Here is a 16648-nt window from a genome sequence, read left to right on the forward strand (position 1 = left end):
GGGATCAGCACCTTCAGATGTCACATCTCCACTTTGCATCCGAGCTTAGCAAATAACTGGGTCTGACGTGGAAAACCCATGTTTTTTGGAGGATTATGGCCCCTCTTGTCCAAGTCCTGCCTCTGCCATGTCATTTCTCCACCCCCTGTGTTGTTGTGATGCCTCATGTTGGTGTCCGTGTCCACACCAGTGAGGTGGAGCAGGTTGGCCTCGCACAGCAGAGGAAAAAGAATGAGATGGAAGTTCTGACTTTTATTATGTGTTCAAAAATCTTCTCTCAAGAAAACTAATTGTTACTAAAGAGATAAATAAAAGGAAACAGTGCTCAAGAAACACCAGCTGTGCCCCAGCTCTGGAACGAATGACCCTGAGATGTGCCCCGTTGTCCACACCTTCAATGAAGAAAGGTTTACCCCTTATGGCTGTTTCATTCTCAATCCAGCCAAGGTAGCTGTAAACAGACGTTAAAATCTTGTGGTTTGGCTTTTGCTCGCTGATGATTCCGACCTGGAACCACTTCATGGTGTTCCAGTAGCTGCAAACCAGAGGTCCCCCGCTGTCCACCTGTGGCAGAAGGAGGATGTTACAGCTGGATCAAACCTCAGGGCCCTCATAGCAGCTGTTTCACACAGGCTGACTGGGAAAATCAAACTCTGTCCCAGTTTTGTGAGGAGTTGGAGGAAAAAGGAAATTTGGATTCAAAATTTCACAGCTCAGTCCCGAGATGCTGCAGAATAAATAGATACAGAAGGTAAGAGGAGAACAGTCCCAAGCTCTGGCTCAATGCACTGCCCTGTCCTTCCCAGGCTTTTCCACATGCTTCCATGGTCCCAGGAGGATCCCTGAAACCTGTCAGCATGAGACAACATCCAGGAGTGAAAAGGGACATTTGTTGTGACTGCTCATTCAGTCCTTGACTTCTCTGCCAGACTGGTGCATGTGGGTGCTGGGTACCTGCCACTGTGAATTTTGGGGGCTGGCATCCAGAAATTGGAGAGGAGGTGAGCAACAATCCTGAGAAATCCTTCCTGAAGCCCGAGGGATTTCACTGAAAGCTTGCCTGGTGCTGGAAAGGCAACCATCACTCATGCAGTGTGGGCAAGGCTTCAACTGCAGATTGCAGCCACCTCAAAGGGAGGAAAATTCTCCTGATGGCTGTTCTGTCTGGAACACCAAGAGCTCATCTAGCTATAGAGTCTCTGGACAAAACCCCAGGGAGAAAAGAAATCAGCAAAAAATCCACTCAGGCAGATACAGCCTTTTCTGAGGAAAGGGTGGGAGAGCTGGGGGGGTTCACCTGGAGAAGAAAAGGCTCAGGGAGACCTGGGAGCCTCTTCCAGTGCCTAAAGGGGCTCCAGGAGAGCTGGAGAGGGACTTGGGACAAGGGATGGAGGGGCAGGACAAGGGGGGATGGTTTTAAACTGAAGGAGTGTAGATTTGGGTTGGAGATTAGGAAAGAATTCATGGCTGTGATGGTGGTGAGGCCCTGGTACAGGTTGCCCAGAGGCAACCAGTGGCTGCCCCATCCCTGGAAGTGTCCAAGGCCAGGTTGGATGGGGCTTGGAGCAACCTGGCATAGTGGAAGGTGTCCCTGCCCATGGCAAGGGATTGGAATGAGATGATCTTTAAGGTCCCTTCCAACCCAAACCATTCCATATTTCTTTGCACATCTTCAGTGCTGTGCAGCCCCTGCCATAAATAAATTTCTTTCCACGGTGGGTTTGCATCTTTTTTCCACCTTTTCTCCAGCACATATGGTGAATAAATTCAATACAAACCCATTTCCCAAGACAGCAAACTTTACTGGGAAATGTTGTCCTTCCCTGTTTGCACACTAGTGAGAGAAACATCTCTGTCATTAATGGATGAAACCTCTTCCTCCAGCAGCCATCCTGAGCTAACACACATTAATTAACCAGCAAGGAAGGCACTGTGGTCCCTTGTGCAGCTCATCAGCACTCACTAAAGTTTATGGCTGAATTCCTACTCCTCTAGATGGAGAGTCCAGGTCATTAATATTCTTTTTTTCCCTGTTTTTTTTTTTTTTGTTCAAAATGCATACAGGAGGGAGAAATTAAGATAAATACAGTGGGAATGTTTACAGAATCATAGAGCAGTCTGAACTGGAAGGTGCCCACGAGGACCACAGAATCTTTAGCCTGGAAAAGAACTTCAAGATCATTGAGTCCAAACACAAATGGGCCCTGAAATGGTGTTATTGTAGTAATAGCAGTGGTGCCTGCAGCTCAGGTGGTGCTGATAAACCCTGTTCAGTCTCAGCACCTAAAGACATTTCCCAATCCTATTTCAGCCAAGAATTCGTGTGAATGACACGAGTGACCTTGCAGTGACCTTGGGCCCCATGCGTTATCATCATCCTCGGCGATGGCATCCTGTTTGAATGAATGAGCATCCACTCACAGCTCAATTACTGGGAATTTTGCTGCTGATTCCCTCAGGGCAGGAATAGGCCAAACTGTATTATCCTGGTAGTGAGAGGAAGGTGCTCGGAGCCTCCCACTCAAAGATGATAAATGGAGCGGGGAGAGCACGAGGCGGTGACGCAGCAGCTCACGGCCCTGCCTGCTCCTATTCCAGCTCTTCCCATCGCAGGAGGTTTTTAGCACTGGTGGAGCCCCTGCCCACTATGGGGCAGATCATTTTCAGTGTCCAGTTTAGGGGCTGTTCACACTTGCAAAGGATCTTTTAAACACCAGTTCATTCCTGATGCCTCATGACTGTCCTTGGGGGAAACGTCTTATTGCGTTTCGGAGCTGAGAAATCCACGGAACAAACGGGATGTGATTTGCATGAGGCAACAGCAGAGCCAGGAATCCCTATTTAAGTGATACCTCATGCAGTTTTCCTTTCAAATCAGGTCTGCTCTTCTCTCTTTGCCTCTTTAACCATGTCCATTTGGTTGGTGGGGAAAGGGGGATCACGATTTAAAACCTGGGTAGGGAGGGAGTTCGGCAATGCTGTGACAACCCAGGCAGCAGCTGCAAATCCATTTCCCTAATCCCCAAGCTCCGAGACCCAAATCCTGCTTCAGATCCCTTCCCATGTGGGCTGAGCTGCTCTGCTTCATGGGTGCTACTTCTAATATGCCATTTCTCTCAACTTCAGCTATTTAATGTGATGATTTTATCACAGTGTGGGCTAAATCATCCCCTCCGTGTGATAATGTCGCTCACATAATTATAGCAGGAACCCGGATGAATCAGTAACCTGGTTTTTACAGGACTAAAGATGGAGAAAATAAACTCAGTTCTTGGACACTTCTGAATATCCCTGTATCCACCTTAAGCTCTCAGAAATGCCAGCCCAAGGTTTTCCATCCCTGTGTAGGAGAGGGTGTGGGAGGAGCAAGTTTTGGAGTACTGGGACAATTATCTCATCTCTGTGATGCTTCCAGTGACACTAATTTAATGAACGCTCAGGTTAACGACTCTGAGGATCGAAGAATTATTAAATGCTGCTTTCAGGCTCCTGTATCCTGGTGGTGAAATACTTCTGGTCACCAACACGCAGCAGATACCTGAAAGCTCCTGCTTTTCAGTCTAAGTGCCAAGTTTCTGGATAGAAAAAGACCCAAACAACTAAAAATAGCATCTTTGCTTCTGTTGCATGTTTTCATCTAGGAGAGGAGTGAAAAGCAACCACGACAAATCAGATCTGGTGCTGAATTCGTGCCTTAAACATGTTAATCCTCCTATTAGGAGAGGTGAGAGCAATGATGTATTCACTGACAAATAGCTCTGGGTTGTATAAAATCTGTCACTGACTAACAAGGTTCTTTGTTCACTGGAGCACAACCAAAAGTTTCATCTTTCTCCCCCTCGTTTTTGTGAGCATCAGGAGCCTGTCTGCTGACTTTAGTGGGCTTTGGATCAAAAGTGTAATCTTCTCCCTTTTATATTTGTATTCGTGTCTGCAACACAGGATTGATCAGAACAAACATGTTCAGCCACATAAATCTTCTGAGGTGGGAGAAGCTCCAGGGGAGGGAGAACAACTCATCTGATCCTCATTAGATGGATACACAATCCCTGCAAGTCGTTGCTGGTTTCATTTTCATGTTGGTAAGCTCTGTGTAAATTGGAGACAATCAGCATGTGAATCATAGCACTGGCCAGCAGAGCTGCCCTGGCTGCTGGAAGCAAAGGCAAACACAGGATTCTTCAGTTATTTCAAGCTGTCTTTGGAGAAAGGTGGGAGGAAGGAGGCTGTGGCCATTTTAGCGTGCAGGTACCAAAAATGAACCAGGTAACACGGGGCACCTGGACTTCTTTCATACAAACCCTTTGAGATCTCAGGTGAGAGCCTTCAGGTACTTTGTCCCTCCATCCTTATGATGAAAAATGAGAGAAGACCACCCAAATCCATCCATGATGTCAGCAGGGCCCATTAGTAACTGTGGTGGCACAAACAGTTAAAATGCATCTGGTCAAAGCCCCGTGTGGCCCAGACTCCTGTCTCTGACTCTCATCTGCAGCAAGTGCTCAGGGAAAGAGAATGAGAAACAGCACAAGTATTTACAGAGTTGTATTTACATCACAGCGGTTAATAGCCTCGGAGAGATCTCCATCCAGGAAGTTCCCTAATTGCTTTTTGAATCCATTTATCCCTTAGGATAAATACCCACAACATCCTGGTCGGTGACTTCCATAGTTTAATTATCTGATGGATGAAAAAACCCTTCCTTCTCTTTGTTTTAAATCTGCTGCCTGATAAGGCCCTCAGACATCCCTCCTTCATGTCTTTGGAGCAGCAGAGACACAAGGACAGCTCTTGACTCCTCTCCGTGCTGCTCAGGAATTCAGAAATCTCTGTCACATCCCCATCAGACATCACTTTTACAAGCCTCAGAGCCTTGCTCTGTTATTCCCTGCTCTGCCAGAAGCTGTTCCATGTCCCTGTTCATCCTTCCTACTCTACTTCCCTCCTTTTCTAGAATTGCCACTCCTTTCTCAGATGGAGTGGACAGGAATCACACACAGCGCATGGACTCACATGATTATTGCCCTGGCACAACACATTTGCTTTGCTACCTATTCCTGTCCTAATAATTCATGATGGTCTCATTGCCTTTTTGACCTCCACAGAGCCTCAGGCTGATGTTTTTGAAGGACTATCCACAGTTACTCCAAGTTCTTATGTGGTAATAGCTAAATTAGAGCCTATTATGGCAAGTGAACAGCTGGAGTTGCTTCTCCCTGTATCCATTATTTTTCTTTATCAATAATGAGCTGCATCTGCTCTTTAACCTTCTGCATCTGTTTTAGCCTCCAGTCACTCAGAACAGTGAGTCCTGCTGCAGTCAGCTTCCACTCTGACCACTTGGAATAATTCTGTGGCCAACTTGGTCATCTCAGCATTTGCCCTCCTTGAACATCAAAATTCCTTGATGGATGCCGACATAACTCTCCTTGGAAGCCCTTTCTCCATTCAAATCCTTCCTCTCTGCTGCCTCCCTTTCAAACTGAAGCCCTTCCACTTCACGGCAGTCCGGTTTCTCCATGAATCTTTGGTGAGAGTTTTGGAAATCTCATCTCGTGTTAGATGGTTGGATCACCCTCTGCCACCTGCTTGGCAACTCCTTCAAAGAATTTGGATGTGCCTGTGAGTCATGGCTTTTCCTCAAAGCTGTATTGAGTCACGGGAATTGAATGAGAAGTGGCTCCTCTGAGTCATCACACCAATTCCCCCAATCCCAGGGCAAGCACGCACTGGGATTTGGTGTCCATCTGGCTCCAGAGGTGTTCTGCTCCCCACAGCCTCACCCACCAGGTACACAAAGTCATGCTGGACCCCAAGCAGCTTCAGTTTGAGGGACCAAAAACTATGATCCAGAGGAAGAAAGCAGAAGAGACATCCGACATCATTAACATCCCAGGTCCTTGCAATAGGAATTAATTTTTGACAGATGAAATTAAACCACCACAGCCTGAATGTGCTCACTTGTCTGCCCACATCATAAAATGATAGAGTGATGAAAGCCCTCTAAAACCCTGGGATGCAGGAAAAGTGTTCTGGTTCTTGTGAGCTGCACATCAAAGAACACTCCAGTGCAAATTTAAGAGACTGCAAATGCAGAAGCACCTTTTTATTGTTTTGGTCTGGAGCTTCCCAGGACACCTTCCTACATAAAGCAATCTATCCCTTAGGGAAAAAACTCTTCTCATGGTGGTAGTGACAGTTCAGTGATGGAAAATCCATGAGAGGGATAGTGAGTGGTTTACTCTTTTCAATAGGAGTAGAAGACACAGTCTCAAGTTGCACCAGAGGAGGTTTAGATTAAATATTATGAAAAAAATTGTTCACTGAAAGGGTGGTCAGGCATTGGAACAGGCTGCCCAGAGCAGTGGTGGAGTCACCATCCCTGCAAGTGTTCAAAAAACCTGTAGATGTGGCACTTGGGGCCATGGGTTAGTGGTGGCCTTGGCAGTGCTGGGGGAGTGGTTGCACTCAATGATCTCAGAGGGCTTCTCCAACCTCAGTGGTTCTGTGATTCTAATATTAAGGTAAGGTACAGCAGATATTAAGGTAAGGTACAGCAAATATTAAGGTAAGGTACAAAAATTAAGTAATTTTGTATAGTTCAGAGCTGAAATGTGGTTAGTTTTGACTTCTGGCCCCAAGGAGACCTTTTTCTGATGGGCAGAAGGACCTACAACCTCAGACCTCATATGGATACTCCCCATCCCAAAGGGCTGCAGCCACACCATCACTCATCCCCCCTGTTTGAGTATTTTGAGCAGTCTGAGGGACTGCCCACGCTATCCTGGTTTGTGATCTTCCCCTTGAATCCATGATAATTTACCTTTATGGACCTAATTTTCATTTGCAGACCTTTTTTCTTAAAAAAATTCTATCTCACAGGTCTTCCTTTGGAGTTTTGGAGCCACATTAGGACCAGCAAAAGGATTCAAGAACTTGTGAAAGAGTGCAAGAGCTTTTCCAGCGTCAGGTTCCCATTGCAGTCACATTATTGGCACTGGGGTGTGGACTGAGGTGGGAGCAGTGGGATACCAAGGGGATATCCTGGGATATCTAAAATAGCACTGGATATTTAGATATAGGCAACTGTCCTGCCTTGGAGTCAAGTGTCTCCAAACCAAATATCTTCAGCTTGACTTTAGTTAATGGGGAGCAATAAACACACACACACATAGATGTCATTTTAACATAGGTGGTTAAAACAGACTCAGTGACTCACTTGCCAAAAGTGCTTTTTTTTTCTTCCTGTTGATGGAAAGATGGTTGTGTAGATGCTGATGGTTATAGAAAAGACATTTGTATTCTGGCTGAACAAATCCCACTCAGATTTGCACAACAACTACTATTGCTCCAGCTGTGTAGGGTGAGAGCCCTGAGCATCCCAGATGCTGTAAAGGGATTTCTCCCTTTCCAAACTGCTGACGGTACATGTGGGCAGGACATATTGCAGCTGAACAAAAGAGGCCCTTCCCTGCTTTTTCACAGAACTAAAGGAATCAAAATCGAGAGCCCCGGATGCATCCTGGCATCATTTCAGACATTTATCTGAGATGGGACAAGGGGGAATGACTTTAACCTGACAGAGGGCAGAGTTAGATGGGATATTAGGAATAAATTCTTCCTGTGAGGGTGGTGGTCCAGGTTGCCCAGAGGAGCTGTGGCTGCCCCATCCCTGCAAATGTCCAAGGCCAGGCTGGACAGGGCTTGGAGCAACCTGGGCTAGTGGAAGGTGTCCCTGTCCATGGCAAGGGTGTGGGATGAGATGATCTTTAAGATCCTTTCCAATCCAAATCATTCTACGATTCCATGGCCAAAATCACCTCCTGCTACAGTCTGTGGGAGGGGGCAGATACCTACAGCCCATGAGCTGGGACCATCCCACTGCTCTTGGGGCCACACAAGGATTCCTTCCCCTGAAAGTCAGGCCGGGGACTGGGCCCCCCTTCATCTGCTGCTGACCTGAACTGCACATGAACTGTGACTCCAGCTGAACACGCTCCATCCTAATCACCACATCCAGAGCTGCCCCCACAGCCTCTCTGAAATATAATTGAGCCATTTACTGAATTTTGCCTGGGCAGGGAAGGCACTGAAGGGAGGCATTTGCTTTGTGAGTCCCTTATACTCTAATTATTGTTCAAGTTACCATTGCATCAGAGCCTGACAAAAGGTGCTTAAGAAAGCAAGGAATTAGACATCAATTGTGGTTCATGGGGTCATGGAAGAAATGTAGCACACAAAAAATAATACATAGGCCATCTCTAGTGTCTGTTCCTTAGCACTTGTACCCCACGAACATCCATTAATGCTAATGTTTGTGACTAAATAGAACTATAAGTCAATTACAGCTCCTGTTAGTGTTAATTCACAGTCAATCTATATATTTGTCTGCAGAACTGCGAGGGAATTGGGATATAATAGATTTTGCTTTTTAAGTGAATGGATTATTTTTTTTTCAAGTACAAATACTTGGGAGCTCTGCTATTCAATCTCCTTGAGTTATTATGGGAATATGGCTAGTCATCCACAAATTAGTCTTGTCTGGTACTGGCATGATGGCAGCTGGTGAAATGCCTGAGCCTTTTTATTCATGGACTTTCTATTCATGAAATGGCCTCAAGCTGTGCCAGGGGAGGTTCAGGTCAGATAGCAGGAAGAATTTCTTCATGGAAAAGGTGGACAGGTAGTGGAAGGGGTTGCCCAGGGAGGTGGTGGAGTTCCACCCCTGGAGGTGTTCAGGAAACAACTGGACGTGTCACTCAGTGCTCTGGGCTGGGTGACAGGGTGGGGGCCAGTCACAGATTAGACTTGAGGATCTCAGAGGTCTTTTCCAGCCTTAATGATTCTGTGATTCTGTGTCCCGTTGCCACAGGGGTACTAAGGCAGTGGGCAGTAGGATAAACCTTCTAAGTAGGATAAACCTACATGGTGCCTTGGTGGAGATACTGGTGGGACTTTAGTTATTCACATAAATCAACTTTAACCTGCAACAGGGGAAATCTGGCACACAAACGGCACACAGGGCAAACACCGAGGATATTCATGGAACCATAAATTCTTTGAATCATGGAATGGTTTGGATCAGAAAGGACCTTAAAGCTCATTTCATTCCAGTCCCCTGCCATGGGCAAGGACACCTTCCACTAGCCCAGGTTGCTCCAAGCTCTATCCAACCTGGCCTTGGACACTTGCAGGGATGGGGCAGCTGTGGAAAGCTGTGCCAGGGCCTCACCACCCTCACAGCCAAGGATTTCTTCCTAACATCTAACCCAAATCTTTTCTCGTTTTGTTCAAAACCATTCCTCCTTGTCCTGTCACTATCTGCCTGTGTAAAAGTCATTCTCTCCATCACAGTTCAAAGCCTTGGATCCAGATGTGGATCATGTGGACTTAACACCTCAAGTCCAGCAGCTTTCCTGCCTTAGCCTGGTTCTGGACAGGAACACTTGTATCCTGACACTCAGCAAAGCTCAGATAAGGTTAATTGTAAGGCTTTTATGTACTCTGTGTCCAGACAGATCATGTGGCTATGCCAGGCATGGCTCCCAGGTTTCCTGGGATCACAGCTAGAGTAACAAACTCAGCCTCTCCAGGGCTTGTTCCCTGATCTGGAGTCTCTGCCTTGCCTGAGCTTCTACTCCTTCCTGGCCTCTCCAAAATGATTATTGTGGGTGGCTCTTGATCCATGCAAAAGCTGGAGCTGTGTCTGGAAGTCATCCATGAGACAGCTGGTTGGCACAGACCAACACCATGCCCAGGGCTGCTCTGTGTCCATGACAGTGATGACTTTGTAAAGGATTTAGGTCTTTTGAAATCCGGCCTCATTCTCCTTTGACACAAACCCTGGAATCTTTACAGATAAACAGAGCTCGATAGGCTGCAGTGTCCACAGTGCCTCACCCTCTGCCCAGGGCAGGTGAATTGTCCTGCTCTGGGCCCCTCAGACAAGGACATTGAGGGGCTGGAGCATGTCCGGGAAGGGAATGGAGCTGGGAAAGGGGCTGGAGCACCAGAAGCAGCTGAGGGAGCTGGTGGGGCTCAGCCTGGAGAAAAGGAGGCTCAGGGGGAACCTTCTGGCTCTGCAAATCCCTGATAGGAGGGGGGAGCCAGGGAGTGGTTGGGCTCTTCTCCCAGGGAACAAGGGACAGGATAAGAGGGAATGGCCTCAAATTGTGCCAGGAGAGGGTCAGGTTGGACAAGAATTTCAAGAATTTCTTCATTAAAAGGTGGTCAGACATTGGAAGGGGCCACCCAGGGAGATGGTGGAGTGCCCATCCCTGGGGGTGTCCAAGGAACGATTGGACGTGTCACTCACTGCTCTGGGCTGGGTGACAAGGTGGGGATGAGTCACAGGTTGGACTTGATGATCCTGGAGGTCTTTCCCAACCTCAGTGATTCTGTGATTCCCTCCAGTGATCCCTGCTGCAGAATAAGCATCAGGTCCAGCCCTGGCCTCCCAGTCCATTAGCAAGTAACCCATTCATGGACAAGCCACCAAATTCCTGAACCAGCCTAGCGAGGCCAAAATGCGCCGTCCCCGACTTTAATCAGCACTTCCCAGAAAACCACCCATCAGCAAAATGCAAGTTAGCAAATTCTGATGAAAAATCATGTCACTTGTTTGTCCCCTGAAGGGCTCCACTTCCAGCCTGGGATCTGATTTTCTCCTGCTCTCATTATTTCAGGTTGTGAGACTTCCCTACCTGGTCAAACTCCCACAAAAAGTGGGCAGGTGCTGGATCCTGAACAATATCCCACATGCAATCCTCGTGCTTCCACTGCTTTGAAAGCTCACATTCCTAGTTCATTTCTCAGATAACTCTGACATTATTGTAGATCAAAATAGCTCCCTCATCAGCTTTCCAAATACAGGAGATTCATTTCTCTGGGTACAAATGCTCTCGCTGTTTCACCAGCATAATTCACCCACAGAACTCCAGACTGGGCTGGAAAGTGCATTCCTTAATCATGTTAATGTTATCCCATGGCAGGTTTCTTCTTAAAACTTTTGATTGAATTGAATGGTGGTGAAAGTCACAACTTGAATGGTTGCAGAGGCAGATGCTCCCTGACTAATCAAAAAATCATTTTGCAAAGCAAACTTCTCCTTCCCTGCCCTGCTACAGGCCTGGCTTGCCATGGGTTTGCAGTCCCTGGTCCTTACAACCACTGTCTTTGCCCCAAGGGCGGGGGATCTCTCTGTGTCTTGGGTGCTGTTTTACTTCCTTCAATGAATAATTCCTACGGGATGAAACTTCCATACATGTCTGCCCATCCATCCCTCTCCAAACACGTGCACACATCTAAGATGGGATTGAATGGGGGTTAGAGCAACCTGGTATAGTGGGAGGTGTTTCTACCCATGGCAGGAGGGTTGAACTGGATGGTCTTTAAGGTCCCTTCCAACACAAACCACTCTGTGATTCTAAAATCCTTGCCCAGTGGAGCATGGAGGCTGCAGGAGAGCCTCCTTCACAGGCTCTCAGAGGAGGGGTTGGAGGAAAGATAAAGTGTTTTTTGGCTTTCAGACTCTGTCTGCCATCAGGTCAGCAATCCTGAGGGTGGAATATGTTCTGAGGGCACAAGTTCTGAGTGAGTTTTGCCTCACTCGGGTGTTTGTGTCAGCTCCCTGATATCAATTACTGCTCAAACTCTTTCTAATTTAGCTTGAAAAGTCCATGTTCCCCTATTAGTACCGCACTGCAGTAAGATGGGGCTAGTCCTGGCACCCATGGACCAACCTGCCATGTCAGCAAAGGACATTTGGATCAGAGCCAGAACCTCACCTGATAAACATTTCTAATACTCAGATTAAACACTCCTGGCCCAAACTTTTCTCCCCATTCTTTTGCTTTGACCCTCCAGGACAAACATTCTTGTCTCCTTTCAGTACGTAATGTGGTGGTGAAGCAGCACTGACTGGCCCTGGGCTAGGGAATGTTGGTCACTTTACCTGGCAGTTGCCTCCTTCTCCTTCCTCCACCTCAGCACACATCACGTTCTCCCGGAGCTGTGGGATCTGCTCCAGGCACTGCTCCCTGCTGATAAGCTTCACCTGCGCTTTCTGCAGCACGTGGGATGCTGGCACGTGGGATGCTGGCACAGCATCTGCTCCAGGAAGTGGGAAGAGAACCATTAACAAACCTGCAGAGCAGCTGGAGACCTGCCCTGGAACTGATCTCAGCTGAATTTGGAAAGCATCTCAGGGCAAGGGAGTCTCAGGATGCAACCATGGGGTCTTGGGGTCACAGGGGCTTACAGGGGCTCTCCAAATGTCAGCAAGGATGAGTTTGTGCTCTTGGCTTTATTATAGGACCATAGAATGGTTTGAGTTGGAAGGGACATTAAAGCTCATCCAGTTCCAACCCCCCTGCCATGGGCAGGGTCACCTTCAACTAGCCCAGGTTGCTCCAAGCCCTGTCCAACCTGGCCTTGGACACTGACAGGGATGGGGCAGCCACAGCTTCTCTGGGCAACCTGTGCCAGTGTCTCACCACCCTCACAGTGAGAGAAGAGTTTTTTCTTAATGTCCCATCTAAATTACCCTCCTTCAGCTTAAAGCCATTCCCCCATGTCCTGTTGCTCCAAGCCCTTGTCCCAAGTCCCTCTCCAGCTCTCTTGGAGCCCATTTAGGCACTGGAAGGGACTCTGAGGTCTCAGTGGAGCCTTTTCTTCTCCAGGCTGAATAATCCCAGTTCTCAGGGATTATTCAGTTCTCAGGTGTCTCCAGAGCAGAGGTGCTCCATCTCCTTGGAGATGCCTACAGCAAAGGATTGTCATCTGTGGGCACTTCCATGGAATGCCCCCATCTTAGCTGGAAAGTCACCTGACAATCTTCTGTGTTTTAGATCTTACCATTGAGTGAGAATTTCCTAAATGTGCTGGGAGGATTTAGCTTAGTGAAATACAGAAGGAATGAGCTTCTGATGATCTGAAGGTCTCTGTTTTATCCTTCAGACTCAGGTTCGCTTTAGAGATAAATGTGGGTGAAATCAGTGGGTTTTCCAAGTAGTCCACTGGCATATTTTCAGTCTTTTTGTCACCCTCCAAACCATTCCATGATCCTGTACTGCTTGCTATGGCCTTATCACACCATCACATCACACATCCCTCTCATGAGGGGTGTGCCAGGGCTGAGCGAATTGACAGCAATTTTTGGATAACAGAATCAATGTCAGCTGAGCCCACACAGCAGCAAGAGGCCGATCTCTGGAGCTACACCATGAATTTTGCAAAGAGATGAGCTAAAGAGAAATCCTGCCACGCCTCAGAGGGACTCTGAACAGCCACTGCATTTCTGTTCCTGAGAACATGTTACCTTGGTGAAACGGGAGAGTTTCACAGCTATGACACAGTGTTTGTATTACTGTTACATGAGCAAAATGAAACCTAGGAAGGAAAATGCAGTTTCAGAGGGGAGATAGCAGCCCTCTGGAGCAGAATAGCGAGGATGAAATGGGACATTCATTCTACATCCTAGGAAGGATTGCTGAATCCAAAGGCACTGCCCTGCCCTCGCTGTCCTGATTAATTCTTTTCACTAATGAAATAGCTCACTCACTATTTAGTGACATTTGTTCAGGATAGACATTTTGGGTCACAGTCAGTGCTGAAACTACTTTCATTGGGGCTTAAACAAGAGCAATTAGCAACAGCAATCTGCTGTTCTAAATGAGTGGAAAAAAAGGGGTGGCCAACACCAGAGTCAATCTGGCTCATGGAGGCATTACGCCAAAGACAACCCTAGACCTTCATTTCCCTTGTTCCAGACCACTTTAGACCCAGCCTAACTGGGTGAATCATAGAATATCCCAAGCTGGAAGTGACCCACAAGGATCCCACAAGGTGGGAAGTGTTCAAGGCCACATTGGATGGGGCTTGGAGCAACCTGGGCTAGTGGAAGGTGTCCCTGCCCATGGCAGGAGTTTGGAACGAGATAAGCTTTAGTGTCCCAAACCATTCTGTGATTCTATGGTTCTTCTTAACCATCTTTGTCTTAATTTGGGTGCCAAAAAATGGGTCCAAAGTTTGGGGCCCTGCAGAGCAAAGGTGGCTCTAAGGTTTCAGCTTGAAAACACACTCTCAGAGCACCCAGCTTTGCTCTGGGGGTCAGCAGGTGACTGGTTCTTGCACTGAACAGAGAATTGGTGGGTGTGTAGGAGCTTTGAGGGTCTGGAAGTGTTAACCAGGGGGGTAGGGCATGGAAGTTAGTGTGGATAACCCCTTCTGGGAGAGAACATCTCCTTGAAATGGCTCAAACCCATCCTCCATTAGCAAAAACACCTCCTGACAGAGCCTCACCTGCACTTGTGTTCTCCCAGCCAGCAGCCCAGCAGTGCTGCCAGGTATGGATGTCACACATGAAGGGCAGGCAGATGGGAATTTTCTCCTTGCTGAACTCGATGGGAGAGCTGAGCAGGATGAGGGCTATGTCATTTGCCATGCTTGTGCTGTTGAAGTTCTCATGGAGGATCAAGCTGTCCGGTTTGTGTTCTTCCAGCGGGACACTGAGGTTGATTCCCCCCACTACAACCGTGAGATCTGGCGGCCTTATAAACAAAATAGCAGTGGAGACATAGTAAACATGAAGGATTTGGATCCTAAAGGTCAGTGTCTCTTCCCCCTGAGCAGGGTAGAGGGATGGCCAGCAAATGGCACAGGTAGTTTATCCATAAATGCCATGGAAATCTACCCTCACTTCCAGGCAAAGATGTTTCCAGAGGTAGAATGTGAGTGCAACCAGGTTATAAATAACCCAGTCACCAACAAACAGATGGAATGGGCTGGATCTTTTGGATCACTGTGCCCTGGGCTGGCTGCTTGGGCCACACTGCCCCCAAACAGCTGCTCCAGGCTGTGGTGCCACAGGTCCTTTGTCATCAAGCAGTCTCAGCTCTTGAACCTGCCAAATTTTGGAGAAGGCTCGCAGAGAGCTGGACTCCACCCCTGGACATTGCATGGGATGAATTTATCCAGAAATTGTTGGTTTAAAATCAGAGTCTCCATGAGGTAAAGGTGTTTTCTATGAGAAAGCAAAGATAATTTTGGGATTAGAATAAGATGGAATGGAATATGTCACTTTTTACAAGGTGCCACAGCATTTGTAGATGGACAGGAAATGCTTGGGGCCCCCAGAACATTATCATGGGCATGATGACATAAGGCTGCTCAGACCATTCCTGAAAGTATTCCCTTTCTGCTCCTCATGGTTTCTGCACATTTCTGTGTTCAAAAATGGGCCTGTTTTCCTCAAAGGAAAAAATTCCCATTTTAAGGGCTCAGTCACATATATATTGTGTTTGACCCCAAGAACATCCATATCCTACACCCACAAGGAGGAGTGTTACCACCCCATTGTGCCTGGGCTGTCCTTCATTCCCTGGAGTACTCACAGCTCTTTGGCAAAGCAATGGGCAGCAGTTAAAATCCACAGTGCACTGATGATGGTGCCTCCACAGATGTGCTTCCTGTGGCTCTGGATGCTCACGTGCCACGGGAACTCTCCCAGCTGCACAGATCTCCCTGTCCCGATTCTCTTGCCAGTCTCCAGGAAGGACTCAAAGGACGGTCGGAGGCCACACTCTGGGGACAAAATGAGACATGTGGGACATGTCTGAGAGTGCCACTGTCTGTGCAGTTCAGTTGGAGGGGCAGGACAGCACGCAGAGCACTGGTCTATAATATGTACAAAATCATGGAATGGTTTGGGTTGGAAGGGATCTTAAAAACCATCTCATTCCACCCCCTGCCATATCCCTGAAGGGACACCTTCCACTGTCCCAGGTTACTCCAAGCCCTGTCCAACTTGGCCTTGGACATTTTCAGAGATGGGTCAGCCACAGCTTCTCTGGGAAACCTGTGCCAGGGCCTCACCACCCTCACAGCCAGGAATTCCTCCCCAAGATCCCATCTAATCCTGTCCTCTGGCAGTGAGAAGCCATTCCCCCTTGTCCTGTCCCTCCAGCCCTTGTCCCAGGTCCTTCTCCAGCTCTCCTGGAGCCCCTTTAGGCACTGGAAGGGGCTCCCAGGTCTCCCTGGAGCCTTCTCTTCTCCAGGTGAACCCCCCCAGCTCTCCCAGCCTGGCTCCAGAGCAGAGGGGCTCCAGCCCTTGGAGCATCTCTGTGGCCTCCTCTGGACTTGCTCCAGCAGCTCCACATCCTTCTGCTGTTGGACCCCAGACATGGATGCAGCTCTGCAGGTGGGGTCTCACAAGGGTGGAGGCTGAGAATCCCCTCCCTTGACCTGCTCCATGATCTTTACAACTGATCCTGATGTCCCTGTCCCCTCCCCAAACCTGCACTCTGCCAAGCACTGCCCGAGCAGGTTGAGGGTGGGCAGGACCCACCCATAATCAGTCTGGATAAAATCCTTGTTTAGGGAGTGGAAGGTTCAGCATCAGGCTGAGCAAGGCCACGAGGTCCAAGGAGCAATCCCAGGCCTGTTTCACTCACCCACGTGTGAATATCCTGCACGGCCACCGGCAGCAGTGGCGCTGCTCATCAGAGAAGTTAAACAGAAGATGACAAGGAGGAGCATTTCAATCCATCTTGGAACAACACTGTTCCCCAAGATTCAGAGCAGTGATGCCTCTTCAGACACCTCAGAAGCATCTGCATTCCATGTCAACACAGCTCCCTGCCAGGGTATG

At 48.1% G+C, this 16648-nt stretch overlaps 1 protein-coding gene across 1 annotated transcript; it reads right to left on the reverse strand.

Annotated features, from left to right (window-relative positions):
- Window positions 1–237: 237 nt before the first annotated feature.
- PRSS55 (serine protease 55) lies at window positions 238–16630 on the reverse strand. The gene is made up of 5 exons (XM_027665114.1): window positions 16452–16630; window positions 15393–15582; window positions 14302–14549; window positions 11954–12108; window positions 238–564 (listed from the first exon to the last, which is right to left on the reverse strand). Exons 1-5 carry the CDS (start codon window positions 16534–16536, stop codon window positions 256–258), a joined length of 987 nt encoding a protein of 328 aa, XP_027520915.1. The 5' UTR covers window positions 16537–16630; the 3' UTR covers window positions 238–255.
- Between the last annotated feature and the right edge of the window lie 18 nt (window positions 16631–16648).

The sequence above is a fragment of the Corapipo altera genome, unplaced genomic scaffold, assembly GCF_003945725.1.
Source record: "Corapipo altera isolate COAL_440 unplaced genomic scaffold, ASM394572v1 164, whole genome shotgun sequence".
NCBI classification, from domain to species: domain Eukaryota; kingdom Metazoa; phylum Chordata; class Aves; order Passeriformes; family Pipridae; genus Corapipo; species Corapipo altera.

Bases quoted from the DNA above. Each gene is read 5' to 3' on its own strand.
- PRSS55 (XM_027665114.1), bottom strand. From the start codon at position 16,536: ATGCTCCTCCTTGTCATCTTCTGTTTAACTTCTCTGATGAGCAGCGCC. The intron at 15,583-16,451 runs GTGAGTGAAACA...TTTTGTCCCCAG, and splicing joins TGCAGGATATTCACACGTGG to AGTGTGGCCTCCGACCGTCC. The intron at 565-11,953 runs GTAAAGTGACCA...CTTCTGCCACAG, and splicing joins GAGAAGGAGGCAACTGCCAG to GTGGACAGCGGGGGACCTCT.